Raw genomic sequence first — 21,631 nt, forward strand, 5'->3', positions numbered from 1 at the left:
GATGCTTCACCATCGCAACTGCCAAACTATGGAACACTCTGCCACTCCATATTAAAACTGCCCCTACGCTGCTAAAATTTAGAAAAAGCCTCAAAACCTGGCTGTTTACCTCCTAAATTCTACCCTAACTGAAGTGAAGTTCTGTAACATTAGCGCCGAGACACCCGTATGGGTAATTGATGCGCTCTAAAAATTGCGATAAATAAATAAATAAATAAAATAAACAGACTAATTTGCATATAGCCAGGCTCTGAGCTTGTATGGTGCAGTGAGCTAAAAAATGGTGTTGGATCTAGCCCTGATCTTTTGACTGGGTGAGAGTATTCTGCTTGATTCAGAAACTCTGTCCATCACCACCCCTTGTTGGTAAATATTTTGTCCACCATAAGCGTGGAAAGGTATACTCAGATGTGAGTCCCTTGCTCATTGCATCATCAGGATTCAAGCAAGCCGGGCCGACGACGGCTGAAATGCCAGAAACCGGTCCCCGGAAGCTTGTTTCCTTCCCAGTGTAAGAATTTGCTTTATAGTTTGGTTTGCCCTGGTACCATCATGCACTGGGACAGGAACAGACTAATTTGCATATAGCCAGGTTCTGAGCTGGGATGGTGCAGTGAGCTAAAAAACGGTGTTGTATCTAGCCCTGATCTCTTGACTGGGTGAGAGTATTCTGCTTAGTTCAGAAACTCTGTCCATCACCACCCCTTGTTGTTAAATATTTTGTCCACCATAAGCGTGGAAGGGTATACTCAGATGTGAGCCCCTTGCTCATTGCACCATCAGGATTCAAGCAAGCCGGGCCGAAGACGGCTGAAATGCCAGAAACCGGTCCCCGGAAGCTTGTTTCCTTCCCAGTGTAAGAATTGGCTTGGTAGTTTGGTTTGCCCTGTTCCCATCATGCACTGGGACAGGAACAGACTAATTTGCATATAGCCAGGTTCTGAGCTGGGATGGTGCAGTGAGCTAAAAAACGGTGTTGGATCTAGCCCTGATCTCTTGACTGGGTGAGAGTATTCTGCTTAATTCAGAAACTCTGTCCATCACCACCCCTTGTTGTTAAATACAGCTATATTACGCAACAATAAATCACAACACGTTTGCACATGTACACCAATATAAGCTCTTTTAGTGACTATGGATTTAAAAGAGTATTTTAAGTTAGTATCCAGTAAAAGTCATCTCTCATTTGAATGTCTAAATAATTCTTCTTTACATTTAATCTCATCTCCTATAGATTGAAGAGATTTACTAATATCACTATTTCTTTTGCCCATTTTTTTAATAACATGACCCCATAAAGGACATTTAAATGTATCCCACAAAATAACTGAGTATTAAGACGACCATTAAGAGGGCCCCTCGTATCTGTGGGATTAAGAATAGTTAAAGACACACCTGCATGATGAGAAACAACTATTGGATGAATAAAAACATTCATAGTATGTTTCAAAAGAGAGGCATCTACCAAAAGATAATCAATATGGGAAAAGATCGAATGTGGTGAGGAGAAAAATGTGAAATCACTACCCGTAGGATTATGCAATCTCCACACACATATTTAGTAAGTGTTTATGTGGTCTAGGGTGACAAAATCTAAACTCAGAGTGTCTATCTAGAATTGGATCAAGAGGAAGATCAAAATCCCAACCAACAATTTTTCTAGAATTCTGTGGAATATCCTAACGTTTTTGTTGAATGTTACGCCATGAATATTAGGAGCATATAAATCCATAACATATAGATCTTCTGAGCCATTAGTCAAGCAAGTAAGTGAGTAACCATCTACCTATGGTGTCATGCTCAGTTGCAAAAGTAGTTACACCAGAACCTTTGGAAATAAGGTTAACTACCCCATTGTTTTCACAGAGCCCTCAGAACAAGTAACATCAATTAATCCACTCCTTCCTCATAAGCAAAGCCTCTTTAAACGCTATCTTCGTCTCTAGAAGTAAAACCACATCACAAGATAAACCTTTGCAGTAGTCTAAAATGTTGTTCCTTTTAACTGGATGACTCAATCCCGAACATTAAGTGAAACTATGTTCAAATCCTTCATGGATATGAATGGAACCAGAAGATTGAGTATATTCGATAAAGAGGTAAAAGGAAGGCCAAGAGACAGTTAAAAACAGAAATGTAATATGAATCTCAAAATACACTGAAGCAGATGTCCCAAGTTTAGGAAAAAGAGAAAGGGAGGAAGTAAAGACCAGAAAGAAGAGACATAAGAGCAAAGTACTCCAAAGAAAAATGGAACATTAAGAAGAGTAAGCCCACGAGGGGATGTCTGTAATAGACAAATTGCATGGGAAGAAAAACGTGGAGGAGCAGCAACAGAGGCCACTAACCACGATGCAGACTGCTCAACAATAAATATTCGGTTAAACGATTAAACAAATGCATAAATACTAATATTACTATACTATCTATAATCCATCAATAAGAATAAATAATGCATGTTCCAAAAAATATAACATATTTGATCATTGACAAACATATGCATATATATCATATCATAAATAGAAAAGTTAGGTTATAATATCAGATAAATATCAAATTAAGGTGTTATGAAGGACAATATTAGGCAACATAAATATTAATCTAGGGTATCATAAACAATAATTTCTGGTGCTATAAATAAAAATCTGAGGCAATATAAATACCAATATAAAACATTATAAATCTCAGTAAAAGGTATTATAAACTAGTCTTTCAAGTTAATCTAGATATCCTATAAACAGAAAAATCCCAAAATATGTAATGTAAAATTACTAGTCACTACTAAATTGATGGAAGTCAGGAACATGATTCTATAGATAGAATATTTTAGAGATTAAGAAATAGATAGAGTAGTCAATATTAGATATAATTTATAATTTAGGATAAATATACAATTAAAGAAAAAGAGCCAAATCGACAAATAAGTAAATAAATACAAATTGCGCACATAAAACAAAAATGTACATCATAAATTAACATTACAATAATGAACAATAGGACAGATAAATGATAAACACACATAAATAATTTATCGCCAACGTAGATTTATAGGAAACAATAATAAAAAGTCAAGCAAAAAATACTCGAGCAAAGAAAATAACAAAGAATATGGGAAATAGAAGAAGAGATACTTTATCATAAGAATAGTGAGAAAGGTAATGAAAAGACCAATTATATAAAATGTTATTACTCCAAAAAAGATTTCATAAATATGGTCTAAAATAAATGCATAACTATTATAATATTGGTGAGAAAATACATTATGAATTAGAAGTCTAATAAAGGAGAATACTATTTAAAAAGACACAGAAAGGTGGAGGAACTGAGTAGGAATCAAGAATTAAATTGAAGTAAGCCAAAGAAGTAAACCAAGGAGATAAAAAGATAGGGAAAAGAAGAAAAATAGAGAAACATTGACAGCCTATAACAATATAGATTCAGAATAGCACCAACATACAATGACTAATATCTAACCTGCAAGGAATGTAAACTCATAACACATTCATAATAGCATAATAAACCGTAATATCCTGTAAAAGGAAAACCAGTTAAATGAGAATAACCAACATAGTAAGAACAAACTTGCAGTACATAGTTACTATTCCAAAGAAGAACACAGAATAGCAGTAGTAACCACACACATTGTGGCAGGGCACAAAAAGCAGGGAACCATCCTTTGAAAAAAATAAGTGAGAAGCAGTATACACGGACAACTCAATAGATATAAACCATTAAGGGCCAGACGCACCCAGAAGAGAGTCTAAGTCCATCTGTAATTCAGATTGATTATCCCCAAAAACTGAGAGAACTGAAGGTTCATAAAAAATTTGTCGATGACCTTCGAATGTTATTCTGCATGCATATCAGTGAGTCTCTTGTGTAAATTCAGGAACCCTTACAATGAATCACAGTGTCTCTGGCAGTCTTGTGATACTGATATGTTATGGCCTTCTCATTGTATAATTTTAATCTTCCTCATTTGTGCCAGAATTTGTACAGTATGTTGGTGCCGCAAAGGGTTAAAGATTAAAGGTCTTGGGGAAGACATTGTATTAGGTTTAAAAGTTGGAACTCTATGAGCATGTTCTATCTCGAAATCCTTGTGAAACCAGATATTCAGATCATTTGGGATCCAAGTAAACAAGAAGTCAGTCACTGGAGGAGCAGTTTTCTCACAGTCTTCTGGAAAGCAAAAATATGCAGATTACTTCTGTGATTCTGATCTTCCTGTTCAGTTAGGTATCTTCTTAATGAAACAATGGAGGGCTCCAAACTTTGGATTTGTTTAGTTTATTTGTACGTGAAGTCTTCAACATTGCTTATTCTCGTTTCGGCATTAGAGACACGTAATGAAAGATTTTTCAAGTTATTATGAATTGCTGCTACCTCCACCTGATGCAGATATTCGGTTTGGTGCTTTGAGCTATGTAGTGGACTGTATTAAGCTTAAGTAGTATTGCTTCTAAAATTGAGGCAGAGTCAGGGCTTCCTTTGGCTGGAGATTCCGGGGCAGGTGAGGTCTGTTTGGATCTTTTCAAATTCCCTTTCGAATCTCTGTCTTTAGAGGTCAGCCCCATGCCTTTGGCCATTGAAGAAAGTAGTAATGACCACAAACAAATAGTGTATTGTACGTAGAAAAATTTCAGCTTTATGTTATGAGACACAATCTCAAAATCACGTAGAAAATGTCAATAAAGCATTTACTCTTAAAGGCGAAGAAGCCATCACCTCTGAAACTAAGCTTTAAGAATCCAGCACACACATGTGGTTTATACTTAGAGTTAAAACCTTACATAGAAGGTATGTATTATCTCCAAGGAAGGTAAATGATCTATGTATAAAGAGGTAATGTATTCAGAGCCACTTCGTCAGGACAAAAAATTAAGCCCACTTGAGGAGCTCTAACAGCAGCTCCAACATTCATATCGTAACATAACTGCAGCAAAAAGCACCAATAAATATCAATGACACATCCAAGTTATAACATGGATAGCAGACTGCCAGCATAATTCATATCACAGGTAGAAAGTTAGAGTTTCTCATAAGAAATTATTCCATACCATAAATTTCCTGTCAGCATCCGCCATTTGTGGTAACCCAGTTTAGCAGAAACTTCTAGAACTGAAAACTGCACATTCAGGGGTCAGTGGTCTATCGTAAGAAGTAAATGTGCACTGTACCTACTACTAGTGTAGAGAGAGTTCTGTATAAGGCACTCACGGATATTTCCAATTTTTACATCGTGTCATGACGAAGCTGCTCCAGCAGACGCCATTTTGCCGGTCCATCGAAAGCAGAATGTCTAACAGACCAAATAACCTGTCAAACCAACACATGGCAAAACAAAAAGCTACAATTCACAAAGAAGAGGAGAGGAAAAACAAAAAGCTACCCACAGCACTCACAGGATGCTATTGAAAAGGTGACAAAAAATCACCAGAACCACATTCGGAACTTGAACGTCTGCACCGGTGACGACCCGGAGCTCAAAAGCGTGCGGCAATCTTGTTTGCACGCTAAGCCACGCCCCCTATTATTGTGCATTTCTATATGACATCAATGAAGGTGTGTGGAGTTGTATCTTGGGCACAGAAAAGGGCCAAAACGGTTTGGTCTGACATTAAAGAAATAAAAACCTTCTAAGGGATTCACTGATACACCTGGACCTTTAAACCAATAAAAAAGAGATTGGCACAGAAGCTGTAATATAAAAACAATGAATTTATTAACCTCACATGAGGGGGTTTGCGTCACACAGTACCCTCAGGCCACTGTAGGAGGCGTTCTGAAGAGTACAGAGAACAGGGGCTTTATATATATGCATTTGTTACATAATCAGCATAAAACCAAGGGGAGATCCTGGCACATACAAGCATGGTATTTTGACTAATATGTGTATACAAAATTTGCTTGCTCAACAAAGTGGGAGGAGGGACATTTCTCCTTACATCAGCAAGAATAGCCTGACAGTTGTAACATAAGAGCAGTTGCATTCTGACAGCTAGGCCTTTCTGAGCATGTGCAAGGCTCTGGAAGAGGAAGAAAGCACATGGCGAGCACATGGCCAACTAAAATGGCTGCCAAGAATAAAATGGCTTTTACAGTTGTGCATTTACTGAAGCCTAAGATCAGTTTGAAAACTGCTCTGAGTGGCAGAACTGCTTTTAAAAGGTACATTTTCCCCAAATTCGACTTTAGTAGTAGGGAAATTAAAAATGAATAACCTACATTGTTTTGGCATTTTAGGGATCCCCAGGGTGTCCTCTAGATTTCCCAGAGATGGGGAATTAGAAATATATAAGGTACACCTTTATGAGTTTTATACGTCTGGGTAAAGTAACATTTCAAATTTCGTCTCCCCCATTGCGTTAAAGCATCACTTAAATTCAACTTTGATGCTAGGAGTTTACAGTATGATTATTAGACATTATAGAGATCAACAAAAACAATTTTAGTTCACTTATTTTTAATAGACATTTTTTTTTCACATAATAAAAATTCCCTTTTCTTTATCTTTTTTTATCACCTTTTGATGGTTCCACATATGAAAAGCAAGCCTCATTCCTTTCCTATCACTTTAAATGCATTAATTTAAATATATAAGCATTACTTGAAATATGAAACGTCTTTTAAAGGACAGTTATTATTTAACATCAGAACCATGGATGTGCTTATTAAAAAGGCAATAAGAAAGAAAATCCCTTTTAACCTTTTCTCTGTTATCCAAAATAATGAAACCGTCTTTTGTAACTTTTAAAATCAGCAGTCTTTAATGCATGCCTTTATACCAGCCTTTTGACTTGTTAGTCTTACAGCTTAGCAAGATTATCTGGCTTTCAGACCCCCTGGTTCCTTTTGTGTTTATTATACTGTGTAGCTGGGGATTCGAATCAGGTGAAGGTCTTAAAATCTTATATCCCTTTGACCCTCTCTCCACTGTTTGTATTAACTAAAATGGCTGCCAAGAATAAAATGGCTTTCAGCTCATGCTAACAGTGATTCCTGCAATCTTTAACAACGTGTTTTTTTTGTTTTCTATGAACGATAGAGCCTCTTCTGGAGATTGAAGTGAAACAATATGAATTGCTTCCCATTCTTATATCTGAATCGCATACAGCGAGGAGGAGCATGGCGCAATCACTCGAGCTTGCCGCCCTTGGGTGAAAAGCAAGTGACTGGCAGTTCCAAGTAGAAGTAGCAGGGGCAGTATGCACACTGTCAAAGGCTGACCTTGTTGGGCTGATGAACTATCAGTGCTACGGGATTGTACTGCGGTTGCAAAGTAATGAGGCGCGTCACCGCCTGTCACAATGAGAGGGCCGCACACTTCACAGACCCTTCATCAGGATTCAAGTCTGAGCAGGGCGGAGTGTGAGATTTGACATCACACACACGCAGATCATGAGCATCAGCAGCGGAGGCCGTGGCGCAGAAGGGGGGGAGTTGTTGGACCCAGGTCAGGGGAGAGGTAGTGCAGGAAGGGCCGGAGCTATGCAGGCTGAGTCTAACCCTCTCTTTCACTAGCAGCATGTTGAAAGTGCAAGCTTGTTGCCTTACCTCGTAGCCGGCTTGCCTCTGTCACATTTGTTTTGTTTTCCCTTTGGATCCCCTTTGTGTGAGTGTTGCTCATCCTTTCCATCCCTCCCATATCACCCTGTATGTCTTGCAGACACTTGGAATGAATCTTCCATGTGTAAGTGTCTGATTCCGTATACCCTCTGGCTTGTGAGGATTTATGTGAGAGGGGAGCTGTTCATTGAATGATGTATGCCAGAGGGGTACTGTTTATAGGTGTCTTTTTGAATGATGTATGACAGAGGGAGTGGTTTTCAGAAACTAATCAATGTGTTGGTGTTGCTTTACAGTACTTGGATTGCTGTAACACCACTGAGCTGTGAGGTTGTGCTGTTACCATCCCACAATATCCCATGGATGAAATTATCTAACGCGAACCTCAAGGATTTCCAGCACGGATCTTTCGCTCCCTCCCTACCACCTTCTCTTCTCCCTGTGTCTATATCCTTAGCAAGAGTCTCCATCAAACCTTTCTGGAGTTATATTGCAGGGGACGTTTGTGATTGGCACTAAATATGCTCTGATTACGCGAGACACAATCCTAGTGATTCAGGTTGTACCAATAGTAAAGTTTGAATCACTCTTTTGTGGTTCAAGTGTGTGAGTTTTCTAGATACGCAATTCATGTGCAGTAGTACACACATCCCTGGACACAGGCGACCAAGACTGGTGCTGATATACCTATTCACACTGCTGCTGCGAGCCATGCCCTCTGCTGCTTCCTGGATCTTCTCCCAAATCCGTGGCACCCCAAAGAATATGGTGGGCCGGACCTCCTTCAGAACAGGAATCAGGGAGCCCTGCGATCACAAGAAAACAGTAGGTAATTCAGGAAGTGAGTGCAGTACAACATATCCAGTTCACATTCTACTTCACTGTCTTTGTGGAATGCATTGAGGAAGGGGTGCTGAAACTGCTATCAATAAAACCTGTATCAACATAACAGCACAGATCTTCACCTTTATGAAAACAATAATTTGTCTGCCAGATCAACACTTAAACTCAAAATGGAAGCTTACATTTTATAGAAAGATTATGTCAATGATGAAAAACAGGTGAAGGTTGGTCTGCAGCCCTACAAGGTTTTGATTATTAGGCTTACCTGTCCCAAGGCGTGCCACGCCCATAGGGCTCAAAGAGCTTCAGGCCCCCTCCCTCATGTGTGTCAGCCCGTGCTGAGACAGCTTCCCGGGTTGGCGACCATCTTATTGCAGCAGCACCCTGGTACTTCACAAAGACCATTCACTTGTTAAAAAGGCTTTGTTGTTTTTTCACCCCTTCTTAGAGCCCCTGCATCTCCACTCTGTCTATGGCCTGAAGAAATAGCTCCCCCCCCCCGCCAAGTTTTTATCAGCCCTGCCCCAAATTTGGCTCTAGTTGCCTCTCTGCCTGTCCCAGTGTTCCACCAACTCGCAGTACTGTGGGATATGTGGGTTTGAGAAGGTTGGTGAAGAGTCTGCCAGAGCAGAAGTACAGGATAATCCATACTCAGAGCCTTGTACTTTTCCATTCCCAGAAAATACAAGGTGCAATGATTAGTCAGATGAACTTAGAGAGGACTAACTCAACTTTGGAATGTACTTGGACAAAACATTATGGTTTTATAATAAAAAAGATTATGAATTGTTCCTATAAATGTGCTCAAGAACATTGCTATCCTTTAAAAGTCTTGTATTATGTAAGGATAAAAACGAGGTGACCACACACACCAACATGATATAATCCCTCATTTTTGAATTTGCACAAAAAAAAATTCCAACCTGTGGACAATGGAGTATGATGTGGTGCTACTGGTTAGGCCTCACCATGTAATACTAACTCGATGACCCAAAGATTCACAAATCACAATAAAAAATCTTTAGCTCAGTCCTGGTAGAGCGGCAAAGAGCAGTCATACTTTACTAGAGGGACATGTGTTAAACATTTTAGAGTACTAACATTGGCGATAAGTTATTGACAGAACTCAAAGGAAATTCAATACCGATTTATAAAAAGGAAGCAGATTTTTCTATAAATGTAGACCGAAAAAACCCACAATTGGATGCACAATTGGAGTTATGGATCTTAGGAGATATAATGAGTCAGTGCAATTCAATACTGTAAATGTTACTATTGTAGACAATGGTAAAAAGTGCTAGTGACAATTGGTCAATTGTAGGTATAGTAACTTGGGTCCCATGACCAAGCCACAATAAATTGTCTGGTGTAGTTTGGGTGTGATGCCTGTGGTGGCCCTTGGAAGAATTGTAGGGGACAGGGGTCTGTAGTGGATGCTCTTCATGGGTTTTAAGGTGTATTCTGTTGTGAGTGGAGTACAAGTGTGTAAGGTCTGTTGGGTGGCATCGCTAGGGTTCGGGGCTGGGGCGGGTCAGAGGTCTTGGTTTTCAAAGTTGTCGTGGAGCGTCATAATCTTGAGGTGAAAGAAGGAGCTGAGTCTGTTGCAAGGTTCTTGGGAGGGTGAGATGTCTGTAGTTTTGCTGCCAGGTTTTGCAACTTCCTGTATGATGGAGAGACCTAGTTTATTTATGTTTATTTATTTTTTTAAATTTATAAAGCGCACAAATGCCCTGGGGTGTCGCGGCGCTGCGGATGGTAAGCAGAATCAGTAGACAAGATTATTGGTTGACCAGCCAAGTCTTTATCATCCTTCTAAATTGTAACAATGACTGAGAGGCTCTGCTCTCCAGTGGGAGGGCGTTCTAGAGTCTTTCTGCCGTGACAACAAAAAGCCTGTCACCCTAGGAGACAATTTTTGTGCATAGTACAGTTAGCTGACAAGCAGTAGAGGAGCGGAGCAGTCTGTTAGGGTAGTAGGTGGATAACTGGTTTATTAGGAACTGGGGGCCTATTTTTCGCGAGGTATTGTAGGCAATACATAATGCCTTAAATTTTATACGGTTTCTTACTGACAACCAGTGGTACCTTTTGATCACGTGGGAGATGGATTTAAATTTGGGGGTCCCTGACAGCATTCTGTCAGCCGCATTTTGTAGTTTTTGAATAATCCTGCTTTGTGCATTAGCGAACAGCCCGTTGCAGTAATCCAAGGATGACATCACCAATGTACTGACTAGAGTTTTGCCTGCGATCACAGGAAGAAATGGAAGAATGTATTTGATTGTTCAAAGTTTGTGGAACGCTGCTGAGACCACCTGATTTGCGTGGGGGCCAAATGTAAATCTATCATCAAACATGATGCCTAGATTTCTGACTTTAAGTACTGGGTTAGGTGGGGCACCCAATGAAGGTGGCCACCAGGAACTGGACCATGAGGGGGATAGTTAACCAAAGATAATGACCTCCATTTTATCTGAATTTAATTTTAGGCAATTGCTGGCCATCCAGCTACTGATGGCCAACATGCCCTCTTTAAAGCCAGCTGCTACCTTCTCTCCATTGTTGTTAACCGCAAGCACCAACTGGGTGTCATCCGCATAGGATGTAAGGCCCATCCCATGTGCCTTGATGACTCTAGCTAGGTCCTACACATAGATGTTAAAGAGTGTTGGACTTAGGGATGAGCCTTGTGGTACTCTGCACGGTAACGTCATTTGGGCAGAATGGAAGGAGCCCAGAGTCACTGCCTGGGTCCGGTTGGACAAAAGGATGACAGTAGTTCTTTTGCTCTCCCTCGGATACCCTTTGCAGTGACACGGTTGATCAAAGCGGTATGATTGACTGTGTCAAAGGCAGCTGACAGATCTAACAGTATGAGCACAGCCGTGCCTCCCTGATCCATCACGGTTCTTATATCTTCAGAAGCTTTGATTAGAGCTGCTTCAGTGCTATGTGCTTTTCAAAAACCAAATGGGGTGTCATCCAACATATGCTGGTCTTCTATGTATTTAGAAAGTTGTTGGTTCATAAACTTTTCAACCACTTTGGCTGGGGAAGGTAGACTGGCTATCGGCCTGTAGTTCTTGGTGTCCTGCGGATCCATATGTGTTTTTTTCAGAAGTGGTTTTAAAATGTTTTTGTCCAAGGGGTGGGGTAAATTCCTGATGTGAACATGGTGTTGAAAATGTGTGTTAATACTGGAGCAATAATGTCCGTAACAGGAACTTTGGTTGAACATGGGTCCAACTTTAATGGTGTTCATTATCTTGGAGATTTGATCCCCATGAACTTAACGAAAAGATGATCTGAAAGATTTGTAAATGTAGACTGTATGTTATGATTAGTGTTTGCTGAGAATTCAGAATAGAAAGGGGCGACCACTCGGTCCCTCCGAACGTATGGTCGGGTGCCCCGATCCCCCCGGGAAACCATTTTGGGCGGGAGGCGTGTCACGGCTGGTATGCCCGAAGCGGCATAGCCGGGGCGCACCTTTTCCCGCCCAAGAGGGGTTGTCCTAGACACCTACACCGTCGGCCACGCCCAGTAGGCGGTCGAAGAAGAATAAAAGGAGCGACATTTCAAAGAAGCATCCTCTTGTTCCTGTGCTTGGAAGCTGCACCTCTTCGTTGCACGTGAGCCCGAGACGGAACCAAGAGCCAATTTTGAGAACTTGTAATTTTATGTTTCTTCTTTCAGCGATTTCGAAGCTTTGATCCAGGACCTCGAGTCGAATATCCATGAACGATGCCTGGCAAGAAGGTCGGAAAGAAGGTTGGGACCGAACAGATGCTTCGTATGCTGGTAAAGGACATGGCGAACATGAAGAAGCAGATGGCGGCAATGAATGGTACGGGGAGACCGAAAAAAGTCATCGGACCAGCATTGCCGGGAGTAGTCCCTACCGGGAGGGGTAAAAGGACCAGGAATAGGGCGGCAGGAGGGGAGGCTCCGGTTCCTGAATCACCTCCGGCGAGCCCGGTCAGTCCAGTCGAGGCCCCAGTTCCGGTCCCGAACGCGGGACAACCGATCCCTGTCGTGGTCACACCTGTTAACGAGGGGGATATGCCTCCTGAATTGGCTGCCCAATTGGCGGCATGGTTGGGCAGGGACAACGAGGGGGCCACGGCCGAGGAGGCCAGGTCGATAATGAAGCAGTTGCGGCAATCGAAAGATGCTGCGAAGGCACCTTGTCCTCTTGTTTCCCCGCAGGTTCCCATGGAACAACCAGTATTGAGCGTTGGAACAGCAGCGACAACAGTCACAGCTACTTGTTCGGGTAAGCAACCGTTGCCAATAGCGGGGGAGGGATCGTTACCCTCAAGGAGGGAAAAGGTGGTTCAACATATCCCGATGGATGTGAAAGAAAGGATTTGGGCAGATAAATATGTGAACATGTTTTCATTATTGACCGATCACTATGAGATAGAGCATGTTAGAAATCAGAAGGAGTTGTTGCATCCGAGTGTATGGCGTGCAAAGATGGCGGGTTTCAGAGTAGATGAAACAATCGCTAATTGGGCCAGGGCGTTTGGAATGTTCACTGCAATTATGGGGGAACGTAGGCCTGAAGTATTGTTGGAACTAGCTTGTTACCAGACACGTATTATGGAATTCTATGAATCGTACGGAGGCAATCAATGGTTTGGTTATGATAACAAATTTCGTAAGGCCAAGGAGCACGACCCATCCCTGACGTGGGATTGTTTTGACTCACTTTTCCCGGCAGAAACTGGTTGGGTCCAACACGGCGAAGTCGCCTTCTTTGGGCGGGAATGGGGCTGAGCCTTCCCGCCATTCTTTGGGGCCGGCCTTTCGGGCGGGCGCAAACAGTGATCAGAACGCAAAGAGTAATGGGAACTCAGGTAGGAAAGGGGTCTGTTGGAGCTTTAACAGAGGCAAGTGCACTAGGCCACATGGGACATGCAAGTTCAGGCATGAGTGTGCAGGGTGCGGACAGTCCTCACACCCCGAGAGTTCGTGCAGAGCCAAGACTGGTGATACGGGAGGTAGAGGAGGCGCCAAACAGGTCTAAAATCGACCGAGGGGCACCGTTACCTACTCCCGTTGATATCATGGCAATGATCCCTTGGCTGAACGAATACCCTGATCATGTCTCCGCCGGGGTGTTGCGAGACGGTTTCTCATATGGTTTCCGCATCCCGGCGGGGGATTTTCGGGGGGAAGCACAATGTAAGAACCAACTATCGGTTCAACAAAATACGACGGTGGTACAGGCAAAGATTGCAAAGGAAGTGGCCCGAGGTCGGGTTGCGGGACCATATGGCAAGCCGCCAGTTGTCGACTTTGTTTGTTCACCGTTGGGAGTAGTCCCCAAGAAGGACCCAGGTGAGTTTAGGTTAATCCACAACTTGTCCGCTTCTAGGGGTCTTTCGGTGAACGATGCGATTGACCCGGGAGTTTGTTCGGTGCGGTACGCATCCTTCGATGAGGCCGTCGCCATTTTGAATCGCCTGGGGCCGGGAGCGCTGATGGCTAAATCAGATATCGAGTCAGCGTTCCGGTTGCTCCCGGTACACCCAGAGGATCAGCGTCTCTTAGGTTTTGTGTTTCAAGGACGCTACTACATGGATAAATGTATGGCAATGGGTTGCTCCATCTCTTGTGTGTATTTTGAGAAGTTCAGTACTTTTTTGCAATGGGCTTTCACCAGAGCCACGGGTTTTACACTGGTCATGCATTACCTTGATGATTTTCTGTTCCTGGGGGCGGCCGGGGACACGGAATGTGCTCAGGCCTTGAGTGAATTCTGTAATCTCATGAAAGAATTTGGCGTGCCACTGGCACCAGGCAAGACGGTAGGGCCATCTACTACACTCGAGTTTCTGGGGATTGAGCTCGATTCTGTGGAGGGGTGCTTCCGCTTGCCCAAAGAGAAGGTAATGAAATTTAAGGCCTCGCTCGAAATGTGCCTCGGCGAGAGAAAAGTAACTCTCCATCAGTTGCAACGAGCTGTGGGTCAGCTTAACTTTGCCCTTAGAGTAATGCCGATGGCTCGTCCCTTTTCCCGCTCTATCGCCCAAGCTATGGTTGGCCTCAAGGAAGGGCACCACCGCACAAGACTGTCAGCAGAGGTTCGCCAGGATATGCGCATATGGCTGGAATTTCTGGCGGATTTCAACGGTCGTGTCGTGTGGAACAAACCGCCAGTTTCCTCCGAAGAGCTGGGGTTGTGGACCGACTCGGCAGGGAGTGTAGGTTTTGGCGCCATTTTTGGTAATCAATGGTCGGCACGAACCTGGCCGGTGTGGTGGCACGACGATGGGCTCACAGGTAACATTGGGTTTCTTGAGCTGTTCCCCATTCTGGTGGCCTTAAAAACATGGCCAGAGGGGTTTCATGATCGCTCTGTGGTGTTCTGGTCTGATAATATGACTGTTGTGGAATGTATCAATAATCAGGCAGCACGCTGCAAATGGATTTTGAGATTGCTGAAGGAAATTGTCCTGTTATGTATGAGACTAAACGTCCACTTTAGGGCAAGACACTTGCCGGGTGTACTGAACCAGGCAGCTGATGCACTTTCTCGTTCCCATATGCAGGCCTTCCGGGGTTTTCTGCCCTCAGCGGACTTGGTGGCGGCACCATTTCCCGAAGCTCTCTGGTCGCTCGGTGCCCCGGATTACAAAACCTTGTGGGAGAGAGTCTAGCACCCAGGACAAGGAAGGCTTATGAAGGGGCGTTCCGTTCCTATTGGTCATTTTTGGGTTCAGCTAGGGGGGAGCAGTGGGGGCAGGAGGAGTATGTCCTGAAATTCCTGGTATCACTACATCAGGCAGGCAGATCAGTGGCGACAGCCAATAGGCACCGGGCCGCCATTTCCTTCATGGCGCGGGCACATGGAATCCAGGACCCCACAGCGTCCTTTCTCGTACAGAAGGCACTGCGTGGGTGGCAACGCCTTGAGGGTCGTAGAGCGGATGAGAGGCACCCGATAGGTCTAGCAAGGTTGTCCCTGTTAATGTCCGTACTCCCTGCGACATGTTCATCTCAATCAGAGACGGTGCTGTTCGGGCCGCTTTTGCATTAGCATTCCATGGGGCTATGCGGGTAAGCGAACTGGTAGCGAGGAATAAGCAGGATACGGGGGGAGGTCTGTGTCGAGAACACATTCAAATTAAGGGGGAGACAATGGTATTCTCAATAGCCAGGTCCAAGACCGATCAGGGAGCGATCGGGGACAGTGTGGTAGTCCTGCGGATTCCGGGATCTCCCATGTGCCCGGTAAAATGCGTGGAGGAGTATTTAGCGCAGAGGACGGCATCATGGGGGGGAAGCTTGCTGAGGCACACCGACGCCACCCCACTGACTAGGTTTCAGTTTCAGCGTGTGTTAACAATGGCAATCGCGGCAGCGGGCTTGAACCCGAGCGATTTTGGGACCCATTCCTTCCGGATAGGGGCTGCTACAGAGGCTACAGCCAGGGGTCTGAGTGTTGAAAAGGTGAAACAGTTGGGGCGTTGGTCCTCGAACTGTTATAAAAGGTACGTGCGGTTGCACATGTTGTGAAGCTTATGTCATGCACTCACCCTTCTTGTTCTCTGTTTGGTTTACAGTTTCGCGAGCAGGCGTTGCGGGGCGGACTGTGCAGTTGACCCGACACCTGGGGACCAGCGGTCAAAGATCACCGGCTGAGGAAAGAGTGGTGTGGGTTGTTGGCCACTCATACGTGAGGCGCGCCGCGGACGTATTCAAAGCAGGTGACATGATTCACGTGGCTGGGGAATACGGGTACAGGGTGACCTTCCACGGAAGGGGCGGGCTCTGTATTGACCAGTTTCAAAGTTTTATTGAGGGACTGTTAGGGCGGACGAGGTCACCGCCATCTGTAATCATAGTGCATCTTGGGGGCAATGATTTGGTGACCATTGGTCGACGAGTACTTCTCGAGTCAATTTTGTCCACAGTAAGTTGGTTGGAAAGAAGGGTTCCGGGGTGCACAATTGCATGGTCACACATGATTCCTCGGAAGGTGTGGCGGGGGGCCCTCTCTGTGTCAGCTTTGAACCAGTCGGTAAAGAAGGTTAATAACAAAATGGGTAGGTTGTTTCATACAGGTAAATTGCACTGTATTCCACACAGGTGTATCCGGGGGGACCATATGTATTTGGAGGATGGGGTCCATTTGTCCCGGGAGGGTAATGTCTTACTCATAGGAGACTTCATAGCTTGGTTAAAGAGTTTATGTAGCCATGACCTTTAGTAGGAGCTTTTGTGGGGGGTCCGGATAGCCGGTCAACTATCCGGCCTGTGGCGGTAAGGTCATGATCGGTGAGCAGTAATTGGAAGATCCCTAGAGGTGGGGCGCCACCCATTATGGATGGGAGCGACCGGGGGGGGGCGGCCATTGGCCCCTCACACGGGGAGGCGGTACCCTTCTAAGGATGGGACCGCCGAAAAGGAAGGCGGTCATAGGCCCCTCCCTGGGGAGGAGGGGCTACGGGCCCCACCTTGGAATTTCCCGAGGCCAGGACATCCGCGACGGCGGATGTGGTAAGCAGTGTGGGGTGGGAGGGGGGTCTACGCTACCTTCTAGGCACCTCACACGAGTCCTCGGACGACCACCAAGATGGCGTCGAGTAAATATGGGGCCCCCGTTAAGACAAGGGAAATTGGAAGTTGGCACAGAGGTACAGTCCTCTGTGCGCCCGCCCCTCACAAGTAAGGGGGGGAGTTCTGGTATTAGGGATCTGACACCGGTTACGACCTTGCCATTGGCCCGTAATGTTAGGATGTACAATTTAAATTTTGAGAAATGCATTTACAGGATGTTTTAGAATCGGCTAGGAGAACCTTTGTATTGGAGATATGTTAAGGTTAGCCAATAAACATCGTAATGTATAAATGAAATTGTACATGATATGAAACTGTTATTTTAATGTTTTCATTTTGTTTCATATTTTAATAAATACGGCCGGGAGGGTAACTCCCTCCCGCCTTCCAAAAGTTCAAGAACCGTTTCCGTCTTCCCATTCTTGGGGATTGTGTTGGGAGGGGGTGACAGGTATCCCGGCCATATAGATCTTATTTACTTTCTCATAAATATAGTCCGCTAATGAGTTACATAGAGATTGGGATGGCACAGGAGCGGCCACTGGTGTTCACCCACTAACTTGTTAACTACTTGATAGAGTTGTTTATTTGAATTTTTAGCTAGTTCGATTTGAGCTGTGTAGAATTCACTTTTTTCCTGCATGATCATGAGTTTATATTTGGCCAATTCTTCCCTGTAGCGAATTTTATCTTCATCTGCATAGAATTTACGCCAGTGCCTTTCCTGATTTCTACACATCTATTTTTGTTCCCTGAGAGAATCTGTAAACCAACGGGCTGAGGGAGAGGTCCTATTTTTAGAAATCGTTTTCATTGGTACCAGCAAATTCACTGTATTTTGGAGCCAATTAGCAAATCTGGTGGTGGCTATGTTTGGGTTAGAGGACACCCCAGGAAGAATGGCGGATAGAAGAGTTTTAAATAGTTCATTATTTATGTCTTTCCATAGCTTAAATACCTCTGTACTAGGCCCATAGAATCAAGGTCTGCTAATAACAAATTAGTGTCCTTATTATGTGTATTTTCCAGGTGGAAATTGAAATTACCTAAAATGGTGAAGGAGTCCTCTACAACTGAGGTTACCATCAAATTGTTGAAAGTGGCTAGGAATTCGGTCGTAGTGCCTGGGGGTCAATAAAGCAGAATTCCTTTGAAAGTTTGTGAGGGAGTAAGCGAAATAGAAAAGTGAATAGCTTCATACCTTGATGTAGGAACGTGGACTATTCTTGTGGAAGGGGGCCTGGCTTGAGCACCATCGGGCATGGACGCGTGAGCTGAGAGCTCCGTGTTGGCCTTGTAATTTATTCTGATTTAGAGACTCCCAAGGCGGTGTTTGCGGCCCCAGAGGGGACCCCCCCAGGGCTAAGAGGCGCCCACTCACTACTTGAAGTTTAAAACAGGGGTCCCGGCAGTTGATTGCTTGCTGGCTGCTGCTGCCCTACCCGGAGGGGACCGGCCATCTTGATTGTGGCCTGTGGAGGGCCTGATATCCCCGGCCTCGGGTACCTGGGAGGCCAGCGGGGGATAAAGGCCCCCTGCCGACAGCAGGGCTTGGTGCCGAGGTGGGACTCGGAAGGCGGCCGCATTGAGAGTGGACTCGCCTGCGGAAGCAGATGGAGCTGTGCGACTGAGACCTGCCTAAGCCATGCCCGAGATACCAAGGGCCGCTGGCGGAGTCCCGGAGGGCGAGGCGCGTGGGACAGCCCACGAGTTGCCGGTCCGGGTGGCGGCTGTCCGTTTGAGAGGAGGCCGGAGATTTTGAATAGCGACACACACTGCTGCATTGGCACCCTGACAGCGGGGCTTGACGTCGGGGCTCGCGGGGCCCCTCCTGGTCTCGGTGGGTGGCCGAGCACGGGCCTGGTGTACGGATCGGCCGCAGGCTGGAGCGGTCTGGCCGAACAGCTGCGAGGGCAGTCAAACTGTGTATACATTGCGGGGTCCGGCCCGAAGGGGCCCTTCTTGCGCCCCCACCCCCTGTGCATCAGTATTGCGGGAAACCTGGCCTGCAGTAATACGAAATTGAGAGGAGCAGCCTCATCTGGCATTGGAGGCCCAGCCGAATAGACAGGGATGACCCAAAGTGTATGAGGGAGCCATACATCAGCTTGAAGGTGGTGTGGTGGTAGCTGCTTTTTTCGCCCCCCCCCTGACTTCTGTGACGCCGTCTCATGGCCCGGCACGGCCCGGCCCGGAAGAGTTGAGGCTGGGTGAACTGCCTGGTGGCAGGCAGGAGCCCCAGATGGGGATGGCCTCGGTAAAACGGGCATAGCAGTTGGAGGAACAGTGGCAGTATCTGAGAGTGGATCGCCCCGTCTGCTACAGGAGCAGTTGCAGCGGACAGGGAACCGGTGCAATTGAGAAGAGCCAATCTTGGTGACCCCAGGGACGGTGACTGCTGAGGACGCCTCTCTAGCCGGCGCTGACTGGCGACTCTGGCCCCTTTTCTGCACTCAGCGGACAGAGGTGTCATCCTGCGTGCTGCTGACCAGAAGAGAGCGCCGAAGCGGTGGGGGGGACTGTTACACATATCTTAACCCCCAGGGAGCACAGCTGGAGGCACCTACCCCTCTCTCTCTGCGCTGAAGGCCTGCTTGTGGGGCTGGACCATGGGGAACCGCGACGACAACTGGGGGTGGCACCGCCTGACCACGCTGAGGACTCCCTCGAGAGCCAGGAACAGTGCCCGACTGGTAGCCCAGCTGCGGGCCTGCAACAGCAGCAGGTGGACCAGATCTTCCAAGCTATATCGGACACAAAAGAGGCACTACGCCACAACATAGCGCAGGTGTCGACAAGCCTGGGGTTACTACGGGCAGATCATGGTAAGCTGGCTGATCGAGTCAAAAGCACGGAACTTGTCCAGGAACAGCTGGAACCACCCCAAAAGGCGATGGATACAGGGTGTGTGACTTACTGCGCCGAGTACAGTAGCTGGAGAAGAGGGCCGAAGATGCGGAAGGGCGTAACAGTCGCAATAACATAAGGGTGGTGGGCCTGCCCGAAAAAGTCAAGGGGGACAACATGGTCTGCTATCTAGAAGCCTGGCTATGTGATGTGGTGGTCCCCGAGGGCCTGACGCAGTTCTATACGCTGGAAAGGGCCCACCATGTACCGGCCCACCCACCACCACTGGGTCATCCCCCTCGACCAGTGGTCACACGCCTGCTGCACTACAAGGACTGCAACCTTATATTACAGAATGCCCGGACTTCTGGCCCATACCGAGTTCACTTCTTCACCTTCTTTACCCCGATTACTCTCAGGAGGTCCAACGGAGCCGCTTTTCCTTCCTGGCAGTCAAACGGGCCCTTCGCGAGGAGGGCATACACTTATTCTCTTTTATTTCCGGCACGCTTGAAAGTGATGATGGACGGGAAGACGACCTTTTTCGACACGCCAGAGGATGCATGGCACTGGCTTGAGAAGTATTGTGCGGAAACGGACGGCGCTGGAAAGTGGGACAAGACAGCCGAGACTCAAGAGAAACCTCGTGGGGGCCGTCGTAATGGAAAACGCATGCTGAATAATTAGTCACCACCGACCTCGCAGACGGCGCTGGAGAGACAGGCGGCCTTAGAGGCGGTCTCCGTCATATCGGGAGCTGCAAATGCGTCTTCGCTGGTGGATTCAGGATCCCAGCAGGGGTCAGAAGAGGAGGTGTCGGAGGGGTCCGAGGAGGAAACTGGAAACCTGCCTCAGGTTACCCCGGGAACTGCTGATGGCCTACTGGACGAGTGACTGGGCTTGACACCGATATGTGTACAGTAAGGGGGTGTGCCACTGGTGCTGTCTTATACTAATGAGCTTTATGGGCGTGGCTTTGCTGGTGATGGCGGGAGGTTTGGTTCACTACTGGGGTGGGGAGGTGGCGGGGGGGTGAGTCTATAAGATGGGGGGTTAACCTGGGGCGTGACACTGTCAAGAGGAGGGGGATTCTGTGTACGAGGCACAACCGTCACGCAGGGACGGTGTGGTCGTTGTCTGGCCCGATTTGGAGCAGGGTCACCTCCTCTACCTCACTTTACTTGTGAGACTCTGGTAGCTCCGAGAGTATTCCCCTTAGTGGGGATTGGGTTTGGATGGGTAGCAACGGTTTGGCGCCTGTTCTGGGGAAGGGTGGGATGAGGGTTAGTTGGGGATGTTTGGACTTTTGGGATTTGCCAGTGTGCCCATTAGGCTGTACTGGGTTGTGCTTTGTTGTGTGCTCTCCTACGGCGACCCGACTTGAACTGAAATGTATCACCTGGAATGTGCGGGGGCTGAACTCCATGAGGAAGCGTTATGAAGTGCATGCATATTTAGTCTGTAGGGGGATACAGGTGGCCTTCTTAGAAGAAACGCACATTGATCAGGCTGAGGGGCGGGCACTACAGAGGAGATGGAGGGGACAGCTGTTTTATACTACTTACTCTGCGTTTGCCAGGGGCACTTTAATTAGGGTGCGATCAGAGGTTTCCTTCAAACCTATGGACACAGTGGTGGATTCAGAGGAGAGGTTTGTGGCGGTATTGGGTCGCCTAGACGGAAGGGACGTAACGCTTTGCAGTGTGTACGCCCCCAACTCGGAACAAACCACATTCTTTTCGAGGCTATCTGGGAGGTTGGCGTCATTCTTAGCTGGCACGGTGTTCATGGGGGGGGATTT

General features: G+C 46.2%; 1 protein-coding gene across 4 annotated transcripts in view; it reads right to left on the reverse strand.

Moving 5' to 3' along the window:
- Positions 1-21,631, reverse strand: part of LOC147725928 (long-chain-fatty-acid--CoA ligase ACSBG2-like) — a 437,166-nt gene that overhangs the window by 139,544 nt on the left and 275,991 nt on the right. For all 4 annotated transcript variants that reach the window (XM_086960053.1, XM_086960055.1, XM_086960052.1 and 1 more), the window contains one exon: positions 8,257-8,375. In XM_086960053.1, coding sequence (XP_086816179.1) covers positions 8,257-8,375 — 119 coding nt within the window. The remainder of the gene's footprint in view (positions 1-8,256; positions 8,376-21,631) is intronic.

Source organism: Lissotriton vulgaris, chromosome 3_1, assembly GCF_964263255.1.
Source record: "Lissotriton vulgaris chromosome 3_1, aLisVul1.2, whole genome shotgun sequence".
Taxonomy (NCBI): Eukaryota; Metazoa; Chordata; class Amphibia; order Caudata; family Salamandridae; genus Lissotriton; species Lissotriton vulgaris.